The 27,540-nt window shown below is 38.8% G+C and overlaps 1 protein-coding gene across 1 annotated transcript in view; it reads right to left on the bottom strand.

Annotated features, from left to right (window-relative positions):
• The window catches only part of LOC124784377 (cilia- and flagella-associated protein 57-like), a 76,056-nt gene that overhangs the window by 30,115 nt on the left and 18,401 nt on the right, over nucleotides 1-27,540 (bottom strand). Inside the window, exon 3 of the mRNA XM_047254098.1 lies at nucleotides 11,069-11,284. Coding sequence (XP_047110054.1) covers nucleotides 11,069-11,284 — 216 coding nt within the window. The remainder of the gene's footprint in view (nucleotides 1-11,068; nucleotides 11,285-27,540) is intronic.

Here is a 27,540-nt window from a genome sequence, read left to right as displayed (position 1 = left end):
CGTACTTGGGGTTTCAATTCTCTTGGGATGGTATTAGTCCACTTCAGCAAACTGTCGCTGCGATAGATGCCCTCCCTTGCCCTACATCTGTTAAGGAACTGCAGGCCTTTTTGGGGAAAATAGCATACTATCACAATTTTTTACCGTCTGCTGCTTCGGTGGCTCAGCTGTTGCATCACCTGTTGCATAAAAACGTGCCTTTTCACTGGTCCGCATCGCATGATGCGATGCGGCTTTCCAGAAATTGAAGACTATGCTGAAACAGGCCCCAAGCCTGGCTATTTCTTGACCTGGCCAACATCTTGTTCTTGCCACAGATGCCTCTCAATACGTGGTCAGTGCAGTCCTTGCGCACCGTTTTTCTGATGGTTCTGAACAACCCATTGCTTATGCCTCCAAAATACTCACGGATTCCCAACAAAAGTATTCTCAAATTGAAAAAGAAGCTTTGGCTATTATTTATGCTCTTCATAAGTTTGGTGTTTTTCTCTATGGATCAAAATTTCATCTTGTTACGGATCACAAAGCACTTGTTTCCTTGTTTCATCCATCAGCGTCACTTCCTGACAAGGCTGCACACCGGCTCCAGCGTTGGGCTTTTTACTTGTCTTGTTTCAGTTATGAGATTCATTTCTGGCCAACGGCTCAACATGCAAATCCTGATGCACTGTCTCGCCTTCCCTTGGGTCCTGATCTGGCATTCGATATGGATGAACTTTTGTGTTTCCACCTGGATGTTGCCGAGCAGCGGGTTGTGGACGGGTTCCCCATCACCGGGGACCAGCTGGCAGCTACTAAGGGTTCTGACCCTACCCTCTCCCGGGTTTTACGCTGTATTCGGAAGGGTTGGCCAGATCGTCCATCCGCTAAGACTTCTGAACCATTGCGGAACTACTACGTTTTGCGTTATCGCCTCATGGCTAGGGATGGTGTTATCCTCCTTTCCACCGACAATGCTTCGCCGCATGTTGTGGTACCTGCATCTTTGCATGCTTTGGTCTTGCGCCTCCTTCACCAAGGGCACTGGGGTGTCTCTCACACAAAATCTCTGGCGCGCTGTCATGTGTACTGGCCCGGCATCGACTCTGAAAGCGCACATATGGTCGCTGCCTGAGACCCTTGTGCGTCACAGGCCGCCGCCCTGAAGTCATCTTTGTCACCGTGGCCTTCGCCTGAGAAGCCCTGGGAGCGTATTCATGCTGACTTCGTGGGACCTTTTTTAGGTACTTATTGGCTTCTCGTTATTGATGCCTACTCTAACTTTCCTGTCATTGTCCGTTGCACTTCGCCTGCCACTGTGGCAACCACCAATGCTCTAGCTCGCATTTTCTCTTTGGAAGGCCTTCCTCTACTCTTGTTGCTGATAATGGTCTGCAATTTGTCTCTTCCGATTTTGCGGAATTTTTGTGACTGTCACGGCATCATGCATGTCACGGCCCCTCTGTTCCATCCACAGTCAAACGGTGAGGCTGAACGACTGGTCCGCACATTTAAGGCTCATATGAGGAAACTCCTGACTTCTTCTGCTGATGATGCACTTCTCCAATTTCTGGCTTCTTACCATTTCAGCCCCATGGGCAACCACAGCCCAGCTGAGCTCTTATATGGCCGACAGCCCCGCATGCTACTTGATCTTCTGCGGCCTTCCACCTCACAGCCGCAGGTACCTTCACTTGGCCAGTTCACCAAGATGACCTTGTATGGGTACGGTGACATGGCAGGTGGCCAAAATGGAGTCCTGGCCACATCTTACGACACCGTGGACAATGCCTGTATGAAATCCAGATGGACACATGTGTTGCAGTGCATCATTCGGACCAGCTTCGGCCTTGTGTGCCAGCAACGCCTGTTCCGGATGCCGCTACACCACCTTCGGCTCTACCTGACACTTGGGATACTGGAATCTCTCATTACTCACATCGCAGCCCTCTCACCATCATATCGGTCCCAGCACAAGAACTGACGCCACCAGGAGACGTACCCATGCAGGAACCAGATGACAATCATCTGTCGGAGCAACTCCGCTCACCTCCTTCTCCTACGGATGGGGACACATCGCCCATGTCTCCTGGTATGACAACCAGACTTGCTGCAATGGGCAATTGGTACACGGGGCCCCAGCAGATTCGACCCCCATCTCGACCCGTTATCATCGGGGACACTTCTGTCCATATGGGAAGCCTCCTCCTCAAGACTTTACGGCCAGTCAAACAACACCTATGGACATTGGCAATCTAAAGGTCAACTCCATCAAGACCTGTGCAAAAAATTCAAAGGGGGGAAAAGTGTTGTCACTCACTGATCTTTCAAAGTGCCGCATCGCGGTTACGTGTGTCCTCTACATGCAGCACTGTCTGCCAGCCATGCAGCAGCAGCGCCACCTAAGCGGCCATCCAGCCAGGGGCTGCTAGACTTGGACTCAGTTATGATTTGACTGTTAAAGTGTACACACGTCTTACTCAGTTTACTTGATCTGTGACTTTCATGTATTGCGTCTTCCTGGAAATATATTTGTTCAACTTGAAATTATTACATCATACATCAGGGATAATCCTGCAAGTTGTTTGCTCTTGGAGCTCAAAAAACGTGCTTTATACAAGCAGGAAGCTGAATGACATATTTATGGGCTGCTGTTGGATGGAAAAGTGGAAACTCCACATAGTGCCCATGTCATGTAACAGGAAAGTTCTATGGTGCAGCTCACAATGAGTGCAACTGGGATTACAAACTACCATGACACATACACATCTTCTTCCATAATTTGAGTGGATATGGTGCTCACTTTCTTGTTGACCACTTGTCTGATTTTGGCTTGAACAGTGACAAGGTTAGTGTTGTAGATGACAATGTGGAAAACTACATTTCATTCTCCAATTGAATCACACCAAAATAGTGCTCCACTTCCTGGCTCAAATGCCTCTGTGCACTATGGGACTTAAAATCTGAGGTCATCAGTCCCCTAGACTTAGAACTACTTAAACCTAACTAACCTAAGGACATCACACACATCCATGCCTGAGGCAGGATTCGAACCTGCGACCATAGCAGGAGAACGGCTCTGGACTGAAGTGCCTAGAACTGCTCAGCCACAATGGCTGGTGACACTTCCTGGATTCACGTGGATTCATGCACGCAACTCATCAGAAACTTGCTGAGACAATCCATCAGGAGGATATGCATATCACCAGAGCTGCACATCCCAATGATGCAAAGTTTCAGCTTGTGATGGAGAAGGGATCTTTCCATACAAATACCTGAATTCTATGGAGAGGCTCCATTGACAACATTGCCTGATATAGGCACATTCATCCAGCAAACTCACAGACTCTTCTATAGCAGATGCAGAGCGTGGCGAATATTTAGCAGGAGTTCAACATCTTTGATTTTTGAGAGACATGCTAAGTTACACATAGAGACAGATATGCAGCTTCTCACAGAAATTTTTGAAAAATTCTGAAGTGTATGGACACATACTGCCTGGATCCTAAATTCTACTACATTGTGGCAATGATTTCATGGAATGCAACATTAAAAAAGATGTGTATCAACATTGAACTGTTGACTGATGTTGATATGTTGCTTTCTTACAAATGTGGGACTGACAGAGGAACTGGCCCATGTGTGCGCAGGTATGCCAAAGCAAATAAGCCACAAATAAGTGGGTAACAGTACAGGCCATCTGAAAATTTAAATACATACTTTATATGGATGTAAAAAATCTCCATGGACATGCCATGGAATAAATTCAGCTGTTCGGAGGGTTCTGCTAGCTATCCAAAGAGAAAATTGTCAGACTGGAAAAAAAATTCATCATGTGGCTGCAAATGATAGTGAGGGATGTGTCCTAGAGGAAGACATGGAATTTCCCACCAATTTGCATGATGTGCACCATGACTTATCACTGTGTCAGAAGCACATAGTCCCACAAAATGGTTTCATCCACAAGCTGATGATAATTCTGGGGAATAAGCAGAAATACTTTCTACATTACAGAAAGCTCAAGCAATGTCTCAGTTTGGGGATGAGGCTTATTAGAATTACATGGATCATTTACTTCAAACAGATATCCTGGTTGAAGGAGTACACTGATGTTAATGCCAAAATGAGGACTCTTATGAAGTGTGATTTCGAAAAGGATTTTAATAAATTGATGAATAAAGCTGTTTTTAACAAAATCATGGCAAATGTTAGAACCCATCATGAATCTCCTTTAGTTTATCATTGGGCTTGGCATTCTAGTGCAAGAGATTACATTCCCAGGCCAGATTTTAAGTGGGCCATAATCTTCAATGAAGCACCAGTTACTCTGGAGATGGATAAGCTTCCAATGGAGTTCACAAAGCTTGAACTACAACATACCAGCATATGAACTCAATAATCCTTACATAATAATACCTGGAAACAAGAAGATTATCTGCCTTATGAAAGATGAGATTGGAGGCTTGCAGGCTGTGGAGTCTGTGGGGGTTCAGATCAAAAACATATCCATATCAGATAGATGAAGGTGTCACCCATGAGTGGGCTAAGGCTGTGCATTATGTGTCCTCATAGACTCTCACAATTGAGAATTATGTGTGCTTGGAAGATGTATAATTATTATTTTTAAGTGTACTATGTATTTTTACACATATTGTCTTTTGTATATATTGTATATATGTGTGTGGTTCTTTCTAATTCACCTGTGGCTGCCAGTCCCCCTACAGTGTAAATATTGTATATAATAAATCCATAGTAGTAGTATTAGTGTAAGTTATTACAGCATATACGAATCAGTTGCTGTTAACTATGTAAACATTGTACAAAACAATGAGTTGTATTTGTGTGATGTATCTTCACATATATAAGAAATCACATGCTGATATCATGTAAATATTGTACAAAACAATGAATTGTATTAGTCTGATGTGTGTCTGCATGCACAAGTAATCAGATATTGTTAGCCATGAAAATACAGGGTGATTCAAAAAGAATACCACAACTTTAAAAATGTGTATTTAATGAAAGAAACATAATATAACCTTCTGTTATACATCATTACAAAGAGAATTTAAAAAGGTTTTTTTTCACTCAAAAACAAGTTCAGAGATGTTCAATATGGCCCCCTCCAGACACACGAGCAATATCAACCCGATACTCCAACTCATTCCACACTCTCTGTAGCATATCAGGCGTAACAGTTTGGATAGCTGCTGTTATTTCTCGTTTCAAATCATCAATGGTGGGTGGGAGAGGTGGCCAAAACACCATATCCTTAACATACCCCCATAAGAAAAAATCGCAGGGGGTAAGATCAGGGCTTCTTGGAGGCCAGTGATGACGTGCTCTGTCACGGGCTGCCTGGCGGCCGATCCATCGCCTCGGGTAGTTGATGTTCAGGTAGTTACAGACAGATAAGTGCCAATGTGGTGGCGCTCCATCCTGCGAAATATGAATTGTTGTGCTTCTTGTTCGAGCTGAGGGAACAGCCAATTCTCTAACATCTCCAGATACTGTAGTCCAGTTACAGTAGCACCTTTGAAGAAAAAGGAACCAAAAACTTTATTGGCTGAAATGGCGAACAAATATACAACTAAATGAAACTTTATAGCTCCCTTAATTCACCGACAGATAGTGCTTAGCTCTGCCTTTTGTCGTTGCAGAGTTTTAAATTCCTAAAGTTGTGGTATTCTTTTTGAATCACCCTGTATTGTGAAAAATAAGGAACTGCATATAAAATCTTCCTCTCTTAGTATTAGTGTGATGTATCTCTGTTTATATAAGCAGTTAGTTACTGTTAATCATGTAAAAATTGTATATAAAATCATTCTCTCTTAGTATTGGCAATTGAATCTCAATGTAGACAAGTGTAATGTGCTGCGGATACATAGAAAGAAAGATTCCTTATCATTTAGCTACAATATAGCAGGTCAGCAACTGGAAGCAGTGAATTCCACACATTATCTTGGAGTATGCATTAGGAGTGATTTAAAATGGAATGAACATACCAAGTTGATCATCGGTAAAGCAGATGCCAGATTGAGATTCATTGGAAGAATCCTAAGGAAATGCAATCCAAAAACAAAGGAAGTAGGTTACAGTACGCTTGTTCACCCACTGCTTGAATACTGCTCAGCAGTGTGGGATCCGTAGCAGATAGGGTTGATAGAAGAGATAGAGAAGATCCAATGGAGAGCAGTGCGCTTTGTTACGGGATCATTAATCGCAAAAGCATTATGGAGATGATAGATAAACTCCAGTGGAAGACTCTGCAGGAGAGTCCCTCAGTAGCTCGGTATGGGCTTTTGTTGAAGTTTCGAGAACATACCTTCGCCAAGGAGTCAAGCAGTATATTGCTCCCTCCTACGTATATATCGCGAAGAGACCATGAGGATAAAATCAGAGAGATTAGAACCCACACAGAAGCATACCGACAATCCTTCTTTCCACGAACAATACGAGACTGGAATAGAAGGGAGAACCGATAGAGGTATCAAGGTACCCTCCGCCACACACCATCAGGTGGCTTGTGAAGTATGGATGTAGATGTAGATATAGACATTACTATGATCTATCATTGCACATATAAGCAATCAGATGCTGCTAGTCACATAAATATTGAAAAAATTAATGATTTGCCTATGACATCCTTCTTCTCCCTCTTAGTATTAGTGTGATGTATCCCTGCATATAAGCAATGTTTTTTGGTGATTTTTTGTTATAAATACAATAATTTTGAAAAATGTATTATTTATGATAAATTATAACTTAATTTGCTTCCTCAGTGTTATTATTTATAAAAGAGCTTGAGCCGGAGTTATTGTTGCTAGGCTAGCATGGAAACAAATAAGAAAAATTTTTTTAGAACAATTTTTGATTTACACACATACAATGATCAACCAGAACATTATGACCACCTACCTAGTAGCTGGTATGTCCACCTTTGGCATGGATAACAGCAGCTATGCATCATGTTGTGGAAGCAATGAGGCCTTGGTAGGTTGCTGGAGGGGCTTAACACCACATCTGCATGCACAAGTCACCTGACTCCATTCAATTATGGGGAGGATGGGCAATGAGCTTTGATGCCATGTTCAATCACATCCCAGATGTGTTCGATGAGGTTCAGATCTGGTGAGTTGGGGGGCCATCACATCAATTGGAGCTCATCAATGTGTTCCTTGAGCCACTCCATCACACTCCTGGCCTTGTGACATGGCACATTATCGTGCTGAAAAATGCCACAGTTCTCTGGAAACATGATAGTCTTGAAAGGGTGTATATGGTCTGCAACCAGTGTAAAATACTCATTGGCCATCATAGTGTCTTGTACGAGCTCCACAGGACCCATGGATGCTCATTTGACTGTTCCCCAGAGCATTATGGACCCACTGGGAGCTTGTCTCTATCCGGCCGTACAGGTGTCATGGAGCTTTCCCCCTGACGATGGATTCACACCCTCCCAGTGGCGTGATGAAGAAGGTATCAGGATTCATCAGAGCATGCAACACTCTGCCACTGCACCAATACCCAGCACCAATGGACATATGTCCATTTCAGTCATAGTTGCCGATGTCATGGTGTCATGGTGTTAACATTGGCATATGCGTGGGTCATTGACTGCAGAGGCCCATTGTTAGGAGTGTTCAGTGCACTGTGTGTTAAGACACACTTGTACTTTGCCCAGTGTTAATGACTGATATTAGTTCTGCCATGGTTCACCACCTGTCCTGTTTTACCAATCTGCCCAGCTTTCGATGTCTGACATCTGTAATCATGGGTGGCCACCCAATCCCATGCTGTCTGGACATACTTTCACCTCAGTTTTGCCATGTGTTGAAGACACTCATCACAGCACTCCTTGAACACCTGTCAAGCTGTGAAATTTCCTAAATGCTCATGGTGAGCCTTGAAATATAGCATGCCGGCTGAGACACAGTTGAAATATGGCTTCCCGGCTAAGACACGAGTTGAAAATATGATCACTATTTTTTATTTACTTAAATTTGCCATATTTCGTGACAGTACCTTTTCCGTTAGATGTTTGCAAGGCGATATTAGTATTGGCTTCAGTTGTCTAAGTATGATTCCACAATGCATCGTTGTCGGCTGCAGAAATGACGTGGTTCAACGTGTTTCTCTCATTTTAGTGTTTCAAATACAGTTTCTTCAAATGTAGTTTCTTCTTTTTAGTTAATAAAAAAATTATAGTAACATAATTCAAAATTATTTATGACTGCGACCTTCACATTGTTCTTCCGTCAACACACACCAAGAGTTAGCTGCCGACTGACTATAGTCAAAGACGACTCCAACGTCAAAGATATTTTACGCAATTCACAAGTTTCCACTTGTTATCAGTCTCTTTGCTATTCTTCGATACATTTTCTAATAGTAATCAATATGCTTTTACTCTCAAAAACAGAAGTAAATTAACATATAATAAGACAAATTATAATAAATTCTGACAAAAATATAAAAAAACATTTACAATTCGGTATCGACAAATACGGTAAAAAGATAACATCTCCCAGATCCATTACAGCCTCCAGGCCATCGACATCCACCCTTGGTCAAACTCATATAGATCACACACCTTTCCCATTCTACACAAGGACACCAATCACTGATACTACATGTACTGTGCGAGTGTCTGAGTAGCAGTCATTCCTCACCAGGTGATGCTGCTATCACCTAGATTGAAATATTTTGATAGTTGGTTGGTGGTCAGAATGTTCTGGCTGATCAGTATATACACAATCATTCAGCTTTGCAATATTGTCCAAATAATTGTTTTCTATATGCATTAAATTCAATCCAAATCATATTGAGGTCTACAGCTGCAGTTACATATATTGGAATCCCTTCAGTAAAATCAGCTTCCCCAGATTGCATACTTACAGGGTTTTCAGGTGCAGATTTTGCTGGGTGAATACAGACATTTACACACTGTTCTGATTGATTTATAGTCATGCTATGCCCATGCAATCAGTCAATAAAGGCACAGTATGCAGCTCTAACATAAGGACACCAGCAGCTCAGTCTCTCTACCATAAAGAGTATAGCATTGTACAGGTCATTTAAATTCACCTTACTTGAATGTTTAATATATATATGACCACATGCTCAGATTTTAACTTGCACAATGGCTCTCCATACATATTGACTGTTGATGCCTCACCCTCTAACACAGATGTTAATAGGAGTGTGTGATAGGTTGTATTTAGTTGTCACCTTTTTCCTTGTGAAATTTATCATGTTGTACATATAGTTCCACCCACACCATGCATACTGCATTATAGTATCAAAACAATGAACATTCTCTGTTTCAATTAAAATTGTAGAGAAGCCACAAGTTGCATGTAACTTTTCCTTTATTTTTACATGTTTCACTATACCAACATGAACATCTTCAAACTGTGAAAATAGAATGTGTTAAACAGCCACACACTAAGATAAATTCACAGATTCAATGTACAATGTGATAACCTCATTTATACAGATCAGGGCCCCACATTACAAATATTAGGTTTGTATAGCACCGCAGTCAAACTTAAAGTGGAGTAACAATATCATGAAAAGTGGAGATTGCTACTCACCATAAAGATGTCACACTGAGTTGTAGACTGTCAGGATGAAAAGATTTTTATATATAAGCTTTCAGCCAAAGCCTCCTGGTATCTGAGTGGTCAGAGCAACAGAACGTCAATCCTAAGGGCCCGGATTCGATTCCCGGCTGGGTCAGAGATTTTCTCCGCTCAGGAACTGGGTGTTGTGGTTGTCCTAACCATCATCATTTCATCCCCATCAATGTGCAAGTCACTTAAGTGGCATCAAATCAAAAGACTTGCATCCAGCAAACTGTCTACCCGATGGGACACCCTAGTCACACAACGTTATTAGCCAAAGCCTTCTTCAGAAGAGAAAAATGCACACACACTTACAGAAGCAAGCATAGCTCACACAGGTACATGACCACTGTCTCAGGTCTTTCCTGCCAGAGCCTCACTGGAGTGGCTAGAGATTTACAGTCATGTGTGTGTGTGTGTGTGTGTGTGTGTGTGTGTGTGAGAGAGAGAGAGAGAGAGAGAGAGAGAGAGAGAGAGAGAGAGAGAGAGAGAGAGAGAGTTGTGCTTGCTTGTGTGAATATGTGTGCATTTTTCTCTTCTGCAGAAGGCTGTAGCTGAAAGCTTATATATCTTCTTTGCATCATGCCTGTCTGCAGCTCAATGTATCATCTTTGTGGTAAGTAGGAACCTATACTATTCATAATATTGTTGACATTCTGAGCTGGACTTTCCATTTCTTGATAAAACAGAATAAGCTGGTTGTGTACAGTTAGCAAAACCTCTCTGGTCAGGTACATTCTATGTTTAAACAGCAAGACATATCATTTTTTGTTGTGAGAGTCAAAGCCTTATTGATATGTAATTTGGTTGAAACTACTTCATGAAGCCTAATGTAAGACAGTGTAATATGAAAAAAGCTAATATCACTAAACTATGGCACATATCCACCACATTTTCAGGCACTCATAAGCACAAGTCTAAAAAAATATCTGGTTATTAAAATAATTTTAAAAAGGACATAATAATATTACAAACTAAAATCATAATTGACTCTTTTAGGGGCATAAATACACATAAGTCATGTATACAACAGGTCCTCTTACGTCTACAACTAGTAGAGCGCAATTAGAGTGCAATATATGGAGGGAAAGCTAATTACATCATACATATTTTTATTTACAACATTCATATTTGTTACATATTTCCTTATACTCGTGAATGTGTTCCTCCCCCCTCCACCCCCATCTGCACCCCCCAAAATGCATGGAACTTTCATTTTTAAACCAGACAGCAATTACCAGGACCATTCATGTTGGCTCTGCTGACATCATAAAGATGGTAAAGAGTCACCATTTTTATGGATGTGAAGACATTTTTAAGATTCATAACTGGTTGTAAATACCTTTTAAACTAACATAAAAAAGAAATTAAAATTGACATTTTTTCAGTGCATAAATTTGGTATTTGCAAAAGTAATCGTTTGATGACATAACATACAGTTTTTACTGTGTTACTGACATTACCATAACTAAATTCTTCAGTTGTGTTGTTTCATGAAGGAGACGAGAGGCATCATGTAAATCATTACGAATCTGATGGAGCAGTGCATTATTTTCATTATTTTCCTGACGTGCAATACATATTTCTCTTTCTGTCGCAGTAAGTTTCTCCTTCAATTCAACAAACTGCAAGTCAAGGCTTATCTTCATTTTCTGGAGGTTTCCCAGTTCTTCAGTTATCTAAAAATGAAACATTATTCATAAATGTGGGTACTTATAAATTAAAATGAATTTGGTTTTTAAAGTGTAGGAGACAAGCTGAGGTCATAAAATTGACAACAAACATAATTTTATTTACTTTAGTCATAGCTGTAGGGCTTATGTTGCACAGAACACCATCAGATTTTATGCAAGAATCCTAAAAAATTGCTATGAAATTTGCACTTTGTGCAAGACACTATTGTTGATTTGTGCTTAAATCATATATGTCAGGAAATTCTCTGTGGAAATATTTACTATCTGCAAATTTATGTAAATATAAAAATAATGCTACAACCAATTTATAGAATCTTCAGTTAATGTTGTAATTCTGTTATAATATTTTGGGTTGGATTACGAAAGCTAGGAATAGAAATTACTTTTAGACAATAACACAATAAAATAATAAAGAAACAGCTAAGGCATAGAGGGATGGCAAGGTGATTGTAAATAAAACACAATGGGGAGCTAGAATAGAAGTCATTGTTTGAGGAAGAGATTCGAACATAAATGAGACAAATTTTGATGTGAGTTTCAGTCTAAGTGAGATACAGAGGTTATTTTCTGTTATATGCTATGCTGAAGCGGCCTACATACCTTTCATTCATATTTATTCATAAATGTATTAATCATATTACTTTCTTTGACAAACTAGCACTGTCTTCACATTTTTCTAAATTAGATATTAAAACTTCTCTCTTTCCAATAAAATCTACTGGCATTATATTGTTATTTAAACAAGAGATTAGGTTCAAAAACATGCTAAAACAAAGCTCACAAAGCTGAGATGATTTTTGCATGTAACAAAAATAGAGAAAAATTCAAGATCACAGCTTTTTGTCACTATCACTGCATTAATATACAGTGATGAGCCAAAATATTACTGCTAACATTGAGACTCATTGGTGTCTAGTGGCACTGTGGGCGCTTGATGTGGTTAGGGAAGTTATATATGAGAAACAGAGATCATTGGGGATCATTCTCATGTTGATAAAGGCCCCAATGGGGTAATCCACTGAAACAAGTGAACTGAATAAAGGACAGATTGTTATGGCCCAGCACTTGAGTATGAACATCTCAGAAATGGCAAATCTGCTTGGCTGTTGATGTGCTACTGTTGTCAGCATCCGTGAAAAGTGGTTGAAGGTCTGTGAAACTACAAGTAGACAAAAAGGTGCTGTCTTGTCCACACCTCATCACAGAATGTGTGGGACTGGGAGGTTTGCTCAATCTGGAAAGCAAGATATGTGGCAATAAGTGGCAGATTTGATCACAGAGTACAGTGCTGGTGTAGGCACAAGTGTTCCAGTGTATATAATTCAGTGTACATTGTTGAACAGTGGGCTCTCCAGTAGACAACTTCTGTGACCTGCTGGGTTAATCAAATAACATTGTCTATTATAATTGCAGTGGGCATGGTATCATAAAGATTGGACTGTGGCCCAATAGAAATGTGTAAGCTCATCATATGCATTATGTTTCTTGTCACAATAGGTCAGTGGTCATATCTGGATGCAAACAGCTGCTCAAAACATGCACTGTGTCACAAAGATAGGCTGGTGGCAGCAGTATTATGCCATGGGGCCTTTGGCTCTTTGACAACTGAAGACTGTAAACATTACTGCAGACCACTGTTTGTCTCTGTTCTATATTTCTTACCTGATGACAATGGCACCTTTCAGCAGTATAACAGTCCATGTCACACAGCCAGAATAACTATACAGTGGTTTGAGGAACATGATAGCAATATCTTGGCTACCAAATTGTTATGATCTGAACCCAACAGAACATTTCTGGTATACTACTGTGTGCCAGCTCTGCACTCCTGTACCACAAGTCTGTAATTTATAGGAATCATGTAACCTTTGCACGGACATCTTATGTAACATATATTCAGAAATTTACCAAGAACTTTTTGATACCACTCAGACTTGTGACTATATTGTGATTACAGATGTTGATAAACAAGTTAATAAGCTGGTGGCCGTAATGTTTTGGCTCATGAGTATGAAAGTACTTGTTTTTTTTAATATTTTTTTTTTATTTTTTTTACATCATGTTCTCAATAAAACTCTATTCAGAATCAGGCACATGTTTTAAGGTGATTTACATCATCCTCATTGGGAGAAACTGCTTACTGACAGAGGCAATGGGTTATCACAAAATTCTGAATTTAAGTTTAGCATCAACATCATCAGAATATTTTGCAAATGGTTCTTGCTGCGAATGGTTTCATGGTTATCTTCAATAAAGCTGGCTCTGTATTGAGTGTGTACTGATGAGAAATGCAAATGATAGCATTCATAAAGTAATCTTCTCACCTTCCCCATCCTTTCTATCACACTCTATTTTCTTAAGCATTTGTTTCTATATTGTTTTCACTACCACCAGTAACTTGCATTAAAAAACAAGGAAAAATAATCACTCTTAAGTAATAGAATCTTTTTGACAGTGAGTGTCCATCAGAGACAAACATATTCTCAGGAGTGCTCCAGGGAAATCTCTATTTACATAAATGTCCTTAAAGATATGGTGAACAGCAATCTCCAATGCCACTGTAATTAACAGGAGAGTTTCATCATTGGGCAACTGTCAGAGGGTACAAACTGACTTTAATAGAATTTCTATTTGGGTGTGATAATTGGTACTTTACTCTAGATGTACAAATACATAATGTAGATGAGTAGGAGAAACAATGTTGTAATGCTCAAGTACAATATTGTCACTGTGCGGCTTGAAACAGTCATGCCAGTTAAATATTTGAGCATTATAAGATTCTATTTTTCCTTGTTGTTGTTGTTGTTGTTGTTGCTGTTGTTGTAATCTTCAGTCTGAAGACTGGTTTGATGCAGCTCTCCATGCTACTCTATACTGTGCAAGTATCTTCTCCTCTGAATAACTACTGTGACCTAAATATTTCTGAACTTCTTACTGTATTCATCTTTTAGTCCCCCTCTACAATTTTTACCCCCTACCCTTCCCTCAGATACTGAATTGGTGATTCCTTGAGGTCCCAGAATGTGTCCTACCAGCCGATCGCTTCTTTTGGTCATGTTGTGCCACAAAATTCTTGTCTCTCCAATTCTATTCCATACTTCCACATTTGTTACAAGATTGACCCATCTAATCTTCAGTATTATTCAGCATTTTGAAACCTTCTATACTATTTTTATCTGAACTGTTTATTGTCCATGTTTCATTTTCATAAATGGTTACACTCCAGATAAAAACCTTCAGAAGATACTTCCTAACACATAAATCTATAGTACAAAAGGCCAGTACAAGTTGCAAATATTTTATTTTCATTTGATGACTAGTTTTGGGCTGACACTCATTTTCCAATCAACATAACAAAGTCAAAAACGACATTTCGAAAGAAGTCAAAAAATGTATATTACTCTAGTCCAAGTTGCAAATATTTTATTTTTCATTTGATAACTCAGGCCAAGACCCATTTTCAAATCAACATAATGAAGTCAAAAATGGCATTTTCATAGCTGTCAAAAATGTGTAGTGTACATTTTTGACATCTTTTGGAATGTTATTTTTGACTTTGTTATGTTGATTTGAAAATGGGTCTCAGTCCAAAACTAGTCATCAAATGAAAATGAAATATTTGCAACTTGGACAGGGTTTTCTTTCTATTGATTAAAAGAAGCTACTGACCCAAGTTACTCCAGCATGCTGGAAGTTTTTACTTACATCTATATTTGATGTTAGCAGATTTCTGTTCTTCAGAAATGCTTTTCTTGCCATCACCAGTCTGCATTTGATATCCTCTCTGTTTTGACAATTATGAATTATTTTTCTGCCTAAGTAGCAAACCCTTATCTGGTACTTTAAGTGTCTCATTTCCTAATTCGGGTTCCTTAGCATCATGGGATTTCATTTAACTACATCTATTATCCTTGTTTTAGTTTTGTTGATGTTCATGTTATATCTTCCTCTCAGAACACTGTCCACTCTGTTCAACAGCTCTTTCAAGTCCTTTGCTGTGTCTGACAGAATTAAAATGTCATTGGCAAACCTCAAAGATATTAGTTCTTCTCCCTGACCTTTAATTACTACACCAAATTTTTATTTGGTTGCCTTTACTGCTTGTTCAGTATACAGATTGAATAACGTTGGGTATAGGCTACAACCCTATCTCTCTCCCTTCTCAACCAGTGCTTCCCTTTCATGTCCCTTGATTCTCATTACAGCTGCCTAGTTTCTGTACAAGTTGTAAATAGCCTTTCATCCTAGTATTTTACCCCCAATACCTTCAGACTTTTTGAAAAGAGTGTTTCAGTCAACACTGTAAAAAGCTTTCTCTGAGTCTACAAATGCTATAAATGTATGTTTGCCATTCCTTAACTTATCTTCTAAGATAAGTTGTACGGTCAGTATTGCCTCTTATGTTCATACATTTCTCTGGAATCCAAACTGATCTTTCCTGAAGTATGCTTCTACCAGCTTTTCCATTTTCTGTACAGAATTTGCATTAGTATCTTGCAACCATGAGTTATTAAACTCCAGTAATTTTTACATCTGTCAGCAACTGCTTCCTTTGGAATTCAAATCACCACATTCTTCTTGAAGCCTGAGAGTATTTTTCCTGTCTCACACATCTTGCACAACAGATGAAATAGTTCTGTCTTGGCTGGCTCAACAAAGTCTTTCAGTAGTTCTGACAGAATGTTGTCTACTCTTGGAGCCTTTTTTCAGCTTAGATCTTTCACAGCTTTGTCAAATTCTTCTCATGGTATCATATCTCCCATTTTTTCATCCTCTACATCCACTTCCCTTTCAATAATAATGCTTTCAAGTTCATTTTCCTTGTATAGACCCTCTATATACTCCTTTCACATATCAGCCTTCCCTTCTTTGCTTAAGTCTGGTTTACCATCTGAGCTCTTGATATTCATGCAGCTCCTTCTCATTTCCCCAAAGGCCTCTTAAATTTTTCTGTAGGCAGTATCTATCTTTCCCATACACTTTTAAATCCTTAGATTTGTCCTCTAGCCATTCCTGCTTAGCAATTTTGCACTTCCGGTCAAGCTCATTTTTTTAGAAGTTTTATTCCCTTTTGCCAGCTTCATTTTCTGTAATTTTAAATTTTCCCCTTTCATCAATTAAATTCAATATCTCTTGTGTTATCCAAGGATTTCTACTACGCCTTGTCTGTTTACCTATTTGATCCTCTGCTGTCTTCACCATTTCATTTCTTAAAGCTATCCATTTGTCTTCCATTGTATTCCTTTCCCCTGTTCTAGTCAACCAATACCTGATGCTCCATCTGAAGCTCTCAATAATTTCTTTAAATTTATTCAGGTTCCATCACTTTAACTTCCTATATCTTTTCAGTTTCTTCAGTTTTAATCTGCAGTTCATAAACAATAAATTGTGGTCAGAGTCCACATCTGCCCATGTAGCTATCTTACAATTTAAAATCTGGTTCCTAAATCTCTGTCTAACCATTATATAATCAATCTGAATCCTTTTGATGTCTCTAGGTCTCTTTGACGTATACAACTTTCTTTTATGATTCTTAAACCAAGTGTTAACAATGATTATACCATGTTCTGTGTGAAACTCTACCAGATGACTTCCTCTTTCATTCCTTTCTCTCAGTCCATATTCATCTATTTTGCCTTCTCTTCTTTTTCCTATTATCAAATTCCAGTCAACCATCACAATTAAATTTTCATCTCCTTTATCTAGCTGAATAATTTTTTTCACCTCGTCATACATTTCTTCAATCTCTTCACCATCTGCGGAGCTAGTTGGCATGTAAACTTGTACTACTGAGGTGGGCATGGGATTTCTGCCTGTTTTGGCTATGATAATGAATTCATTATGCTGTTCATACTAGCTTACCAACATTCCCATTTTCTTATTCATTATTAAACCCATTCCAGCATTATCCCTATTTGACTTTGTATGTATAATCCTGTATTCACCTGACGAGATGTCCTGTTCTTCCTGCCACTGAACTTTAGTAATTCCCACTATATCTAGCTGCAACCTATCCATTTACCTTTTTCAATTTTCTAATCTACCTGTCAAATTAAGGGATCCAACCTTCCATGCTCTGATCTGTAGAATGCCAGTTTTGTTTCTCTTAAATAACATTTAATTATCATCCATGTTATGGGTAAGGACTAAAAAAATCATTGCCTGCAGAATATGATGTTGAATCTGAGAACACAACTTCACATGGTATTAGTATTAACAAATAACAATGACAATCCATTACAGTGTATGTTTGTTTATTCTTTTGGTATTTTTTCTTATGGTCTCACCACAGTACATGATGTCTAAAATGCAGCATGTGGAAACTTCTTATCTTATTATATACATTATTCTGCTCCTTAAATAAGTTATTAAAATAACATCTGATGTTTATTTATGTATAATTTTGCTAAGGCTGGAACATAACTATTGTGATACACTCACTCTCTCCAGACTGTTAATCAAAACAGACAATGCAAGAGTAGATTCTTCATAATCTTTATCGTCCTCTACAGAAAGGAGAAAGATAGGTAGTGTTGCACACACTATCTTCTCTATGGCTAGCTTTATCTCAGGCTGAGGTTAATTGCTGGATTATTATTTTAAATTTTATTAAAAACTTTTTGAATGTAATTCCCACTCACTATGGAAGGCAGAAAGCTTATGAGATGTTTCATCACTCATGATGTAGGAAGAATTACTCATTCTATAATCATTCCTGCCTGTGTTATTGCTTCTGTTATTTAATTATTCCTTCATTACATTGGCAGAGAAATCTAAGCTTACAAGTGAAGTGATCTGAAATTGCAAGTATGAGGTTATTTAAACTCATAGTCCTAACTGCAATAACATGTTTTTTCCTAACACACAGAGTGCTTGCTTTTAAAACATTCTGTACGTAGCATTTTATATAAAAATACACTTCACATCAAAATAGCTTTCTTAAGACATTAGGTTTTAAGTATTCATAGTGCAGTGACTTGGTAAATACTCTCCAGTTAGCATCTTAGCAACATTGGTTTGGAACATACACTACACTGAGGTGCACCATATACTTGAAAATAACACAGATTGTAATACAAGAGTTTTTTTACAAATAATTATTTTTTTCAGAGTCAGCCATGAATTTCTTGTGAATTTGGTTTTGTTGGTGTGAGGGAAGGACTTTTACATTGCTTCATCCTGGCATTCACCCATGGGTTGACTCCTCGAATCTCTCTTGCATCTTATTTACAATGTGATACATTGTATCATCTCTCGGACACCTTCAGGTTGACAATTACAGCAGGATGACAACAGTATCGGGTCAGTAACAGCAACAAGTTGTCAACATTGTGGAGATAACAGTAGGTATGTGAATCTGCATACTAATCAGGATCACATTGTAAATGCAACATATTGTATGTAAATTCTTAGAACTGATGGAGAGTTTATATTTATGATTAAGTCATTTACATAGAATATGGACAGAACTGGCCCTAAAATGCAGCCTTAAGGTGCACCTTGTGATACTTTACTTCATTTGGAATAAAAAGTCACTGCATTTAAAGTGATAGTTACAATTTCTTTCTGATGTGAACTATTTTAAAGTACTGCTCTTAACCCCATATTTATCTAATCTGTAGATAAGCAACACATAGTTTAGAGAGTCAAAGGCTTTTGTAATATCACAGATGATACCTGCAATTTACTGGTCTTACTTAAACAAGAAACTAGCAACTCAAATGAAATTAAGGTGACAGAAAATAGATCTGGCAGAAATGGTGACATTTGCAAATCATTGGTAACCAAGTTCAATGCTTATTTCCTCATAATGACACCAAACACAGTTCCCACTAGTAAGCAAGCAAATGCAGATGGAATCCATTTCCCTCTCCAGACAGCAACAGGTATTACATTCAAAAATATATCTGTATCTACGTAGTACATACAGGATTATTCAAAATGATCTAGATACTTCAAAAACATTGTAAAACATGTTTGTATTGAGGTGAGGTATTATATGATTTTATGTATGGATATAGCCCACAAAGTTTATTTTTCTCCAGCAAGATAGCTTTCAGACAAAAGGGCAAGGCATTTTGTATGATAGAGTTTTGCAGAAGTGAGTCCAGACTGCACTGCATTGGAAATTCAGGACCACATTTAACAAGGCTCCAGCTACCAGAGAATCCATTTATGAGTGGGGTACCTACACTTAAGGGAACAGACTATTTTTATATGGGCAGATGTATCAGAACAACTGTGTCTGATGTTAATGCAGATACTTTTGGGGTGAGTGTGGACAGAATGGAACTGAAGTCTGGACATATGCCATATGACTAATAATAGTCCAGACATAGAACATTTGTGTACACAGCACAAAAAACCTTCTTGAGTTCATGTTTCTATACATATAATAATACAGTACATTACCATAATATAAACATTTTTACAATCAGTTGAAAGTGCCTAGATCATTTTGAATAACCATGTATATGTAGATACTCTGCCTTCCGCAGGGAAGTGCATGGCAGAATGTTCGTACTTAGTTTAGTTCTTCCTGTTACAGTCATATAATTTGTCCAGTGTTATCTTCATAATCCCTATGGAAATGATACATACAGGGCTGAATGGATGTATCCAGATTTCTTAATTAGTACCAGTTCTTGATACTGTGTAAATAAATTTTTGTGGAATAATGGGCATCATTCTCCAAGAGAGTCTGAATTAAAGTTTTCAACAATACTGTGGTGCACTCTCATAATTTAAACAAACATATGGACATTAATGCTAATACTATGTTACTTCATTTTGTGAAGTGCACAATTTCACATCTCTTAATATTTAAAATATATTGCATATCTTTACATCACTTTTAAATCTTATGAAGGTGTGACTAAATCTTCATGCAGCTTTTTAAAATTGCATTTCATTACAGATAAATTGCACCATCTACAAAAAGTTTGAGGTTACCATTAATACTGTCTGACAGTTCACTGATATCTGGCATAAAGAACAAGGTTCACAACTCATTTCTCTGTGTCACTCCTGCAGTTACTTCTACTTCTGATGATGACTTTGCATCAAAGATAATGTGATGCGTCCTCCTTACAAATAAATTCTCAGTCCAATCAGAAGTTTTGTTTAATAACCCATATAACCATATTTTTGTTGATAAATGGTGGTGGGGCAACTAGTCAAATATTTCTCAAAACTCAAGAAACACTGTTTTGATCCATGGTTTGTGAGAAAAGCACAGGTTAGGTTTCACATGATCAGTGTTTTTGGATTCCATTTGGGTTAATACAGGGGAGGTCATTTTCTACATCTACATCTACATCTACATCTACATCTACATGGATACTCTGCAAATCACATTTAAGTGCCTAGCAGAGGGTTCATCAAACCACCTTCACAATTCTCTATTACTCCAATCTCGTGTAGCATGTGGAAAGAATGAACACCTACGACTTTTCGTACGAGTTCTGATTTCCCTAATTTTATTGCGGCGATCATTTCTCCCTATGTTGGTCAGTGTCAACAAGATATTTTTGTATTTGGAGGAGAAAGTTGCTGATTGGAATTTCATGAGAAGATTCTGTCGCAATGAAAAATGCCTTTCTTTTAATGATGTCCAGCCCAAATCCTATATCATTTCAGTGACACTCACTCCCACATTTTGCAATAATACAAAACGTGCTGCACTTCTTTCAACTTTTTTGATGTACTCTGTGAGTCATATCTGGTAAGGATCCCACACTGCAAGGCACTATTCTAAAAGTGGATGGACAAGCATAGTGTAGGCAGTCTCCTTAGTGCATTTTCTAAGTGTCCTGCCAATAAAACGCAGTCTTTGGTTAGCCTTACCCACAACATTTCTGTGTGTTCCTCCCAATTTAAGTTGTTCATTATTGTAATTCCTAGGTATTTAGTTGAAATTAGAGCCTTTAGATTAAACTGATTTATTGTGTAACTTAAGTTTAACAAATTCCTTTTAGCACTCATGTGGATAACCTTATACTTTTCGTTATTTAAGGTCAACTACCAATTTTCGCACCATTCAGATATGCTCTCTAAATCACTTTGCAGTTTGTTTTAATCTTCTGATGACTTTATTAGTCGATAAATGACAGTGCCATCCGCAAACAACCTAAGACGGCTGCTCAGATTGTCTTCCAAATCGTTTATATGGATAAGGAACAGCAAATGGTCTATAACACTAGCTCGGGGAACACCAGAAATCACTTCTCTTTTACTCATGACTTTCCACCAATTACTATGGACTATGACCTCAGGAAATTACAAATACAGTCATATAAATGATATGATATACCGTAAGCACGTAATTTCACTATGAGTCGCTTGTGTAGTACAGTGTCAACAGCCTTCTGGAAATCCAGAAATATGGAATTGATCTGAAAACCCTTGTCAAAAGCATTCAACACTTCATACAAATAAAAAGCTAGTTGTGTTCCACGATAATGATGTTTTCTAAACACATGTTGACAGTGTGTCAAGATTAATAATTATGTTTGCCCTCTGAGAATATTCTGCCATTCCACAACAGATAGGTGTAAATTAGGTTCAACAGTAGTTTTTAAGAAGACTCCTGCTATTATTTTTTGTAGACAGGAGTGATCTGTTCTGCCTTCCAATTGCTAGACACAATTTTTTGTTCAGGGCACTATGGCATACAATGGTTAAAATGGGTGGTAGTGCAGCAGCTAATTCTGTATGGACTCTGACATATATCCTGTTCTGTTCTGGAGCTTTGTTTAAATTCAAGTGACTTTAAATAATTTATTAGCAAAGGAGACAACTCACTGTATAAACAAAAGGACTGAGACATCGACAGGCACACAAGAAAGAAACAAAACTTTTGTTAGCTTTCATCTGAATTCTTTAAAGAATTAGAATACATATAGCTACACACACACCCTCTGAGACAGACATTTGACAAGTAGACTAGGGTGAAGGATTGTGTCAGGTGTGGTGGGTAGAAAGAGACAGAGGCAGAAAGTGGGAGGAGGTGTTACGGAAAGGCAGCTGATGGCTCAGTGGGAGGCAGCTGGTGTGCATGATAGGAATGCAGCAGGAAAAGGAAGCAGGTGCACAGGAAGGGAATGAGGGATATGGGTACGAGAGAAAGTGAGTTCATGTACAGAATGACACTGACATGGAGCAGTGGACAGGGTGGAGTGACAAGACTGGGTAAGGAAGACTATTGGGTAGAGCATGTGGGTACAGTGGCTCAATGGAGATTGAGGTGTCCCACCACTGGGTGGTCTGCTCTGGTTTCGGCTACTGTTTGATGATGATCATTCATACTGGTTGACACCTGGTTGGTGGTCATTCCAAGTAGTATGCTGGAGAGGAATTTCAGCAGAACTGGTATATAACATGGTTGCTTTCACAGGTGGCCCTACCTCTGATGGGATAGGATAAGCCTGAGACAGAACTAAATAGGATATGCTGGGTGAGTAAATAAGGCATATCTTGCATCTGGGCCTCCCACTGTAGCAAGGGATTGGGAGGAGGAATGCTTTACAGATGGACCAGGAAGTTACATAGTGTGAGCAGGTGGTGAAATAACACTTTAGAAGGGGGCAGGAAGGATAATGGATAGGATACCTGTAATTTCCAGGCGTGATGACAGGTAGTTGAAGTCCTAGCAAAAAGTGTGGCTCAGCTCTTTCAGTCCAGGACGATATTAGGTGATGATGGTAGTTCTACTCTGCAGCTGTTTCTTGAGAATGGTGGGAGAATTATGGGTATGTGGGGATATGGCTTGTGCAGTCTGTCAGAGTACAAGATTTGGGGGATAGTACCTGTCTCTGAACACCTTTGTGAGATCTTCAAATACAGGGCAAGGGAATTCTCGTTACTGCCAATACATGGTCTACAGATTACACCTGTTTCCTCCCTCCGACCTGTCTTTCTCGCTCTACCCACCTTTCCAACATAATCTTTCACCCCAGTCTACCTGTGTACTGCAGTTCCAGCATTGAGTGTTTGGCCAGCACAATGTAGCTGCACAGGTGTGTGTGTGTGTGTGTGTGTGTGTGTGTGTGTGTGTGTGTGTGTGTGTGTGTGTGCACATGTGCACACTCTAGCTCTTTAAAGAATTTATCCAAAAGTTAGCAAATTTTTAATTCGTTTTGGTGTGCCTGTTAACAATACAATACTTCCACTATTCATTGAGTCATCTCCTCTACTCATAAATTATTTACATTCTGTCAGTATTTTCCTTGTCATGTTTAAATAATTTTAGCTGTTTCTTAATGAATCTTCTGTATCTTCAGCGATAAAGGGGCATGGGAAAACAGAGTTCAGAATTTTTTCTTTGCTGCTCTCAATTACAAATCTTGCACCATTCTTCTCCATCTGTATCTACATCTATACTCTGCAAACCACCATGAGCTGCTTGGCAGAGGGTACATCTCACTGCACAAGGTATTAGAGTTTCTTCCTGTCCCATTCACGTATGGAGCAGAGAAAGAATGATTGCTTAAACATCTCTGTGCATGCAGTAAATGTTCTTATCTTATCTTCATTATCTATATGTGAGTGATACATAGAAGTTGTAGTATATCCCTAAAGTAATCATTTAAGGCTGGTTCTTGAAACTTTGTTAACAGACTTTCTTGGGATAGTCTGCATTTGTTTCCAAGAGTCTGCCAGTTCAGTTCCTTCAGTATTTTTGTGACACTCTCCCATGGATTAAACCAACCTGTGACAATTTGAATTGCCCTTCTCTATATATGTTCAATATCCTCTGTTAGTCCAATCTGGTCCATGTACCATGCACTTGAGCAGTATTCTAGGATGGGTTGCACGAGTAATTTGTAGACAGATTGCACTTCCCCAGTGTTCTACCAATAAACCAAAGCCTACTATTTGCTTTACCCATAACTGAAACTAAGTGATCACTCCATTTCATATCTTTATAAGGTGTTACACCCAGGTATTTCTATGAGTTGGCTGATTCTATCAGTGACTCATTGATAATATACTCGTTGGATACTACATTTTTTTTTCATTTTGTGAAGTGCAAAATTTTACATCCATGAACATTTAGAGAAAGCTGACAATCTCTGCAGCATGTTGAAATCTGAATAGTTCTGCAGCTTCTCTGATAGTACTTCATTATAGGTAACTGCATCATCTGGAAAAATCCTGACTATACTATTAATATTGCCTGCAAGATCATTAATACACAACATGAACAACACTTCCCTGGGGCACACCCGAAGTTACTTTTACATCTAACAATGACTCTCCATCCAAGATAACATGCTGTGTCCTCCCTACCAAAACAGTCCTCAATCCATTCACAAATTTCACTTGATACCCCATATCATCATACCTTTTACAATAATCATAGGTGTGGTATGGAGTCAAAAGCTTTTCAGAAATCAAGAAACACTGCATCTACCTGATTGGATTGATACAAAGCTTTCAATATATCATGTGAGAAAAGTGCAAGTTGGATTTCACATGATTGATGTTTTTGAAATCCATACTGGTTGGCATTGACGAGGTCATTGTCTTTGATATTCTTGAGTCTCCGAAACTAATAATGGTGGCAATGACTAATTATATATGACCAGAATTTTTGGAGGTTTAGTGAGAGACCTTTCAATAAGATTCTGCTATAGCAGTCATTGAAGACTTAGCACATTGACCTATTGACAGTTTCATTCAGCATACCTCTGTCTATAGCCTAATGCTTTGTTTTACAGCTATTATGCTGACATTGCTGTTTGTTTAGAGATTTATTTATAGTAGCTGTATACCATGCAGAGTTTCTCTCATCATTAACTCTTCTATTAGGTACATATGTATTCAGTATGCATGGATGACTATACTTTCAACCTTGAGCCACAATTCTTCTACATGCTTCTGGACAGATGTCAATGTTTTGAGTTCTTCTTTGAGATGTGACACAACTGACTTTTCATCTAGCATGTTGAACACATATGTTTCTGTACTTGTTTCACCTGCCCTTTGTAACACAGCAATAATTGTTGCTACAATTGCCTCATAGTCATGGATACCAGTTTCGTTAAGCACACCCTCAAAGTGATGTGGTCTTTTTGCTGCTGCTAGGTTTAATTAATTTCCATCATGAGTGGGTTTCTGAACAATCTGTTGTAAATAGAAGGCATTTAGTAATATTTTGCAGTGTGTCTTACCAGCACACCTCATCCAAAACTGTAATTATCCTAATCAATTGTTGGTTGATTAAAGCCTTCTCCAATAATTGTGATATGACTTAGAAACCTCATACTAGCAAACTAAGGTTTTTGTTTACACCCAGGTGTGAATCTGACAGAAAATAGAAGGGTCTATTTATAAGTTCATGCTGACCTGGGATAGTGAGTGTTATGCAAACAATCTTCCATGCAACTTTAAATTCTATCTTGGTGCATTTGAGTTTCTTTTCTATTGTGACAAATGCGCCACCTCCATTTCACACTTATTTACTCTTTCGGTACATGCCTAGATTTTCCAAAAAAAGTCTCACTGATATCTATTTTTGGTTTTAGCCAGCTTTATATACCTTGTATTATATGAGCTCCACTAATTTTTATAACTGCATCTCACTCAAGGACTTTGTTGTAAATCACTTCAACAGTTGTTCAGTAGACTTTTAATCATTTCTTCTTGTCTTAAGCTAATACTTAGGGATCTCCTACAGCTGTCTATATCTGTTTGTAGAGTAGCCTAAGCTAAAAAGAACACTTTTTGTGTACTCCACACATGGTCAGCCATGCCTTCTTTAATTTGAAGTTTTGATTCTTTTGATCAGTAACACCTTCAGGAATCTTCATGTAGACATCTTCATCTAGCTCCACATTCAGAAAAGCATTTTTGTCATCCATTTGTCACATGTATAGTTACTTGTGAATTATGAATGATACCCATGTTCTCAAGCATTGTAAATGTGTAACAGGTGCATGTGTTTCATCACAATCATAAGCATTCCTCTGGGCAAAGCCTTAGACTACAATTCTCACTTATGAGGTGCTATCCAAAATTTTTGAGACTGGTGCTGCCATCTGTTGGAAACCTTACCTTCGAAATAATGGTCACCATCTTCCTCGAAGTAGTTCCCATCCACATGTACAAAGCGGTCTCAGTGCTTCTGCCACTGGTCAAACATTTTCTGGAAGTCCTGTTCTCTGAGGGTGTTTATCACCGCCAATGATGCTTCCTGAATCCTCTCTAGAGTGTTGAACTGACAGCCTTTCAACTTGAGTTTCATTTTTGGGAATAGCATGAAGTTGCAAGGCGCCAAATCTGGTGAGTATGATGCCAAAAAATCCTGGTGAGCAAGGATGTGTGACAGGCTGTGTTATCGTGATGCACCAGCCAGTTCCCTTGATGCCAAAGTTCAGGCCATCATTGCTGCATGTTTTCACAGAGCCATCGCAGAACATCACAGTAGTACTTGGAATTCACTGTTTGTTTGGGTGGGAGGAATTCTTTGTGCACAATTCCCTCGGTATCAAAGAAAATAATGATCATGCTCTTCTCTTTGCTCTTCACCTGACTTGCTTTTTTGGGTCTTGGAGAGCCCAGGCTCTTCCACTGAGATGATTGTTGCTTTGTCTATGGGGCGTAACCATAAATCCAACTCTCATCGCCAGTGATGAGATGGTTGGATCAACAGATGTAGTCTGATGAAGGTCCATGCACACTTCAATATGCTGGGCCTTCTGACTGGCAGTCAAAATCCTTGGCACAAATTTTGCAGTGACATGATGCATGCCCAATTCATCAGTCAACATTAGTTGACATTTTCCATAACCAATACCCACTTCATCCGCAAGATCTTGAACGGTTCGACATCAATCCGCATGAACAAATTGTTGAAATTTGCCAACAGTGCCTGGCATTTTGTGGCTAATGGGCCTTCCAGTGTGAGCATCATCTTTGATATCTGTATGGCCTGCCCTGAACGAAGCATGCCACTCAAACACATGCGTACAAATCATGCTCTGTCCCCCAAACACTTGTTGAATCATTGCAAGGGCCTCTAGCACTTTTCCTGAGATTTGCACAGAATTTTATATAAACACACTGTTCTGTTCATGGAACCATCATAAAATCACCACACACCAAACATAGAGTATTACGGAAATCACTGTGGGTATGCTGAATGCCACTCCGCTCACTGACTCATCAGATATGCAGCTCTCGCCACCTAACGCTGCAAAGGTCTACTACTCCTAGTTACTAGATGGCAGCACCAGTCC

This window comes from Schistocerca piceifrons, chromosome 1 (genome assembly GCF_021461385.2).
Source record: "Schistocerca piceifrons isolate TAMUIC-IGC-003096 chromosome 1, iqSchPice1.1, whole genome shotgun sequence".
Taxonomy (NCBI): domain Eukaryota; kingdom Metazoa; phylum Arthropoda; class Insecta; order Orthoptera; family Acrididae; genus Schistocerca; species Schistocerca piceifrons.
The sequence above is the reverse complement of the archived record's forward strand: the minus strand, read 5'-3'. Positions and strand labels throughout refer to the sequence as shown.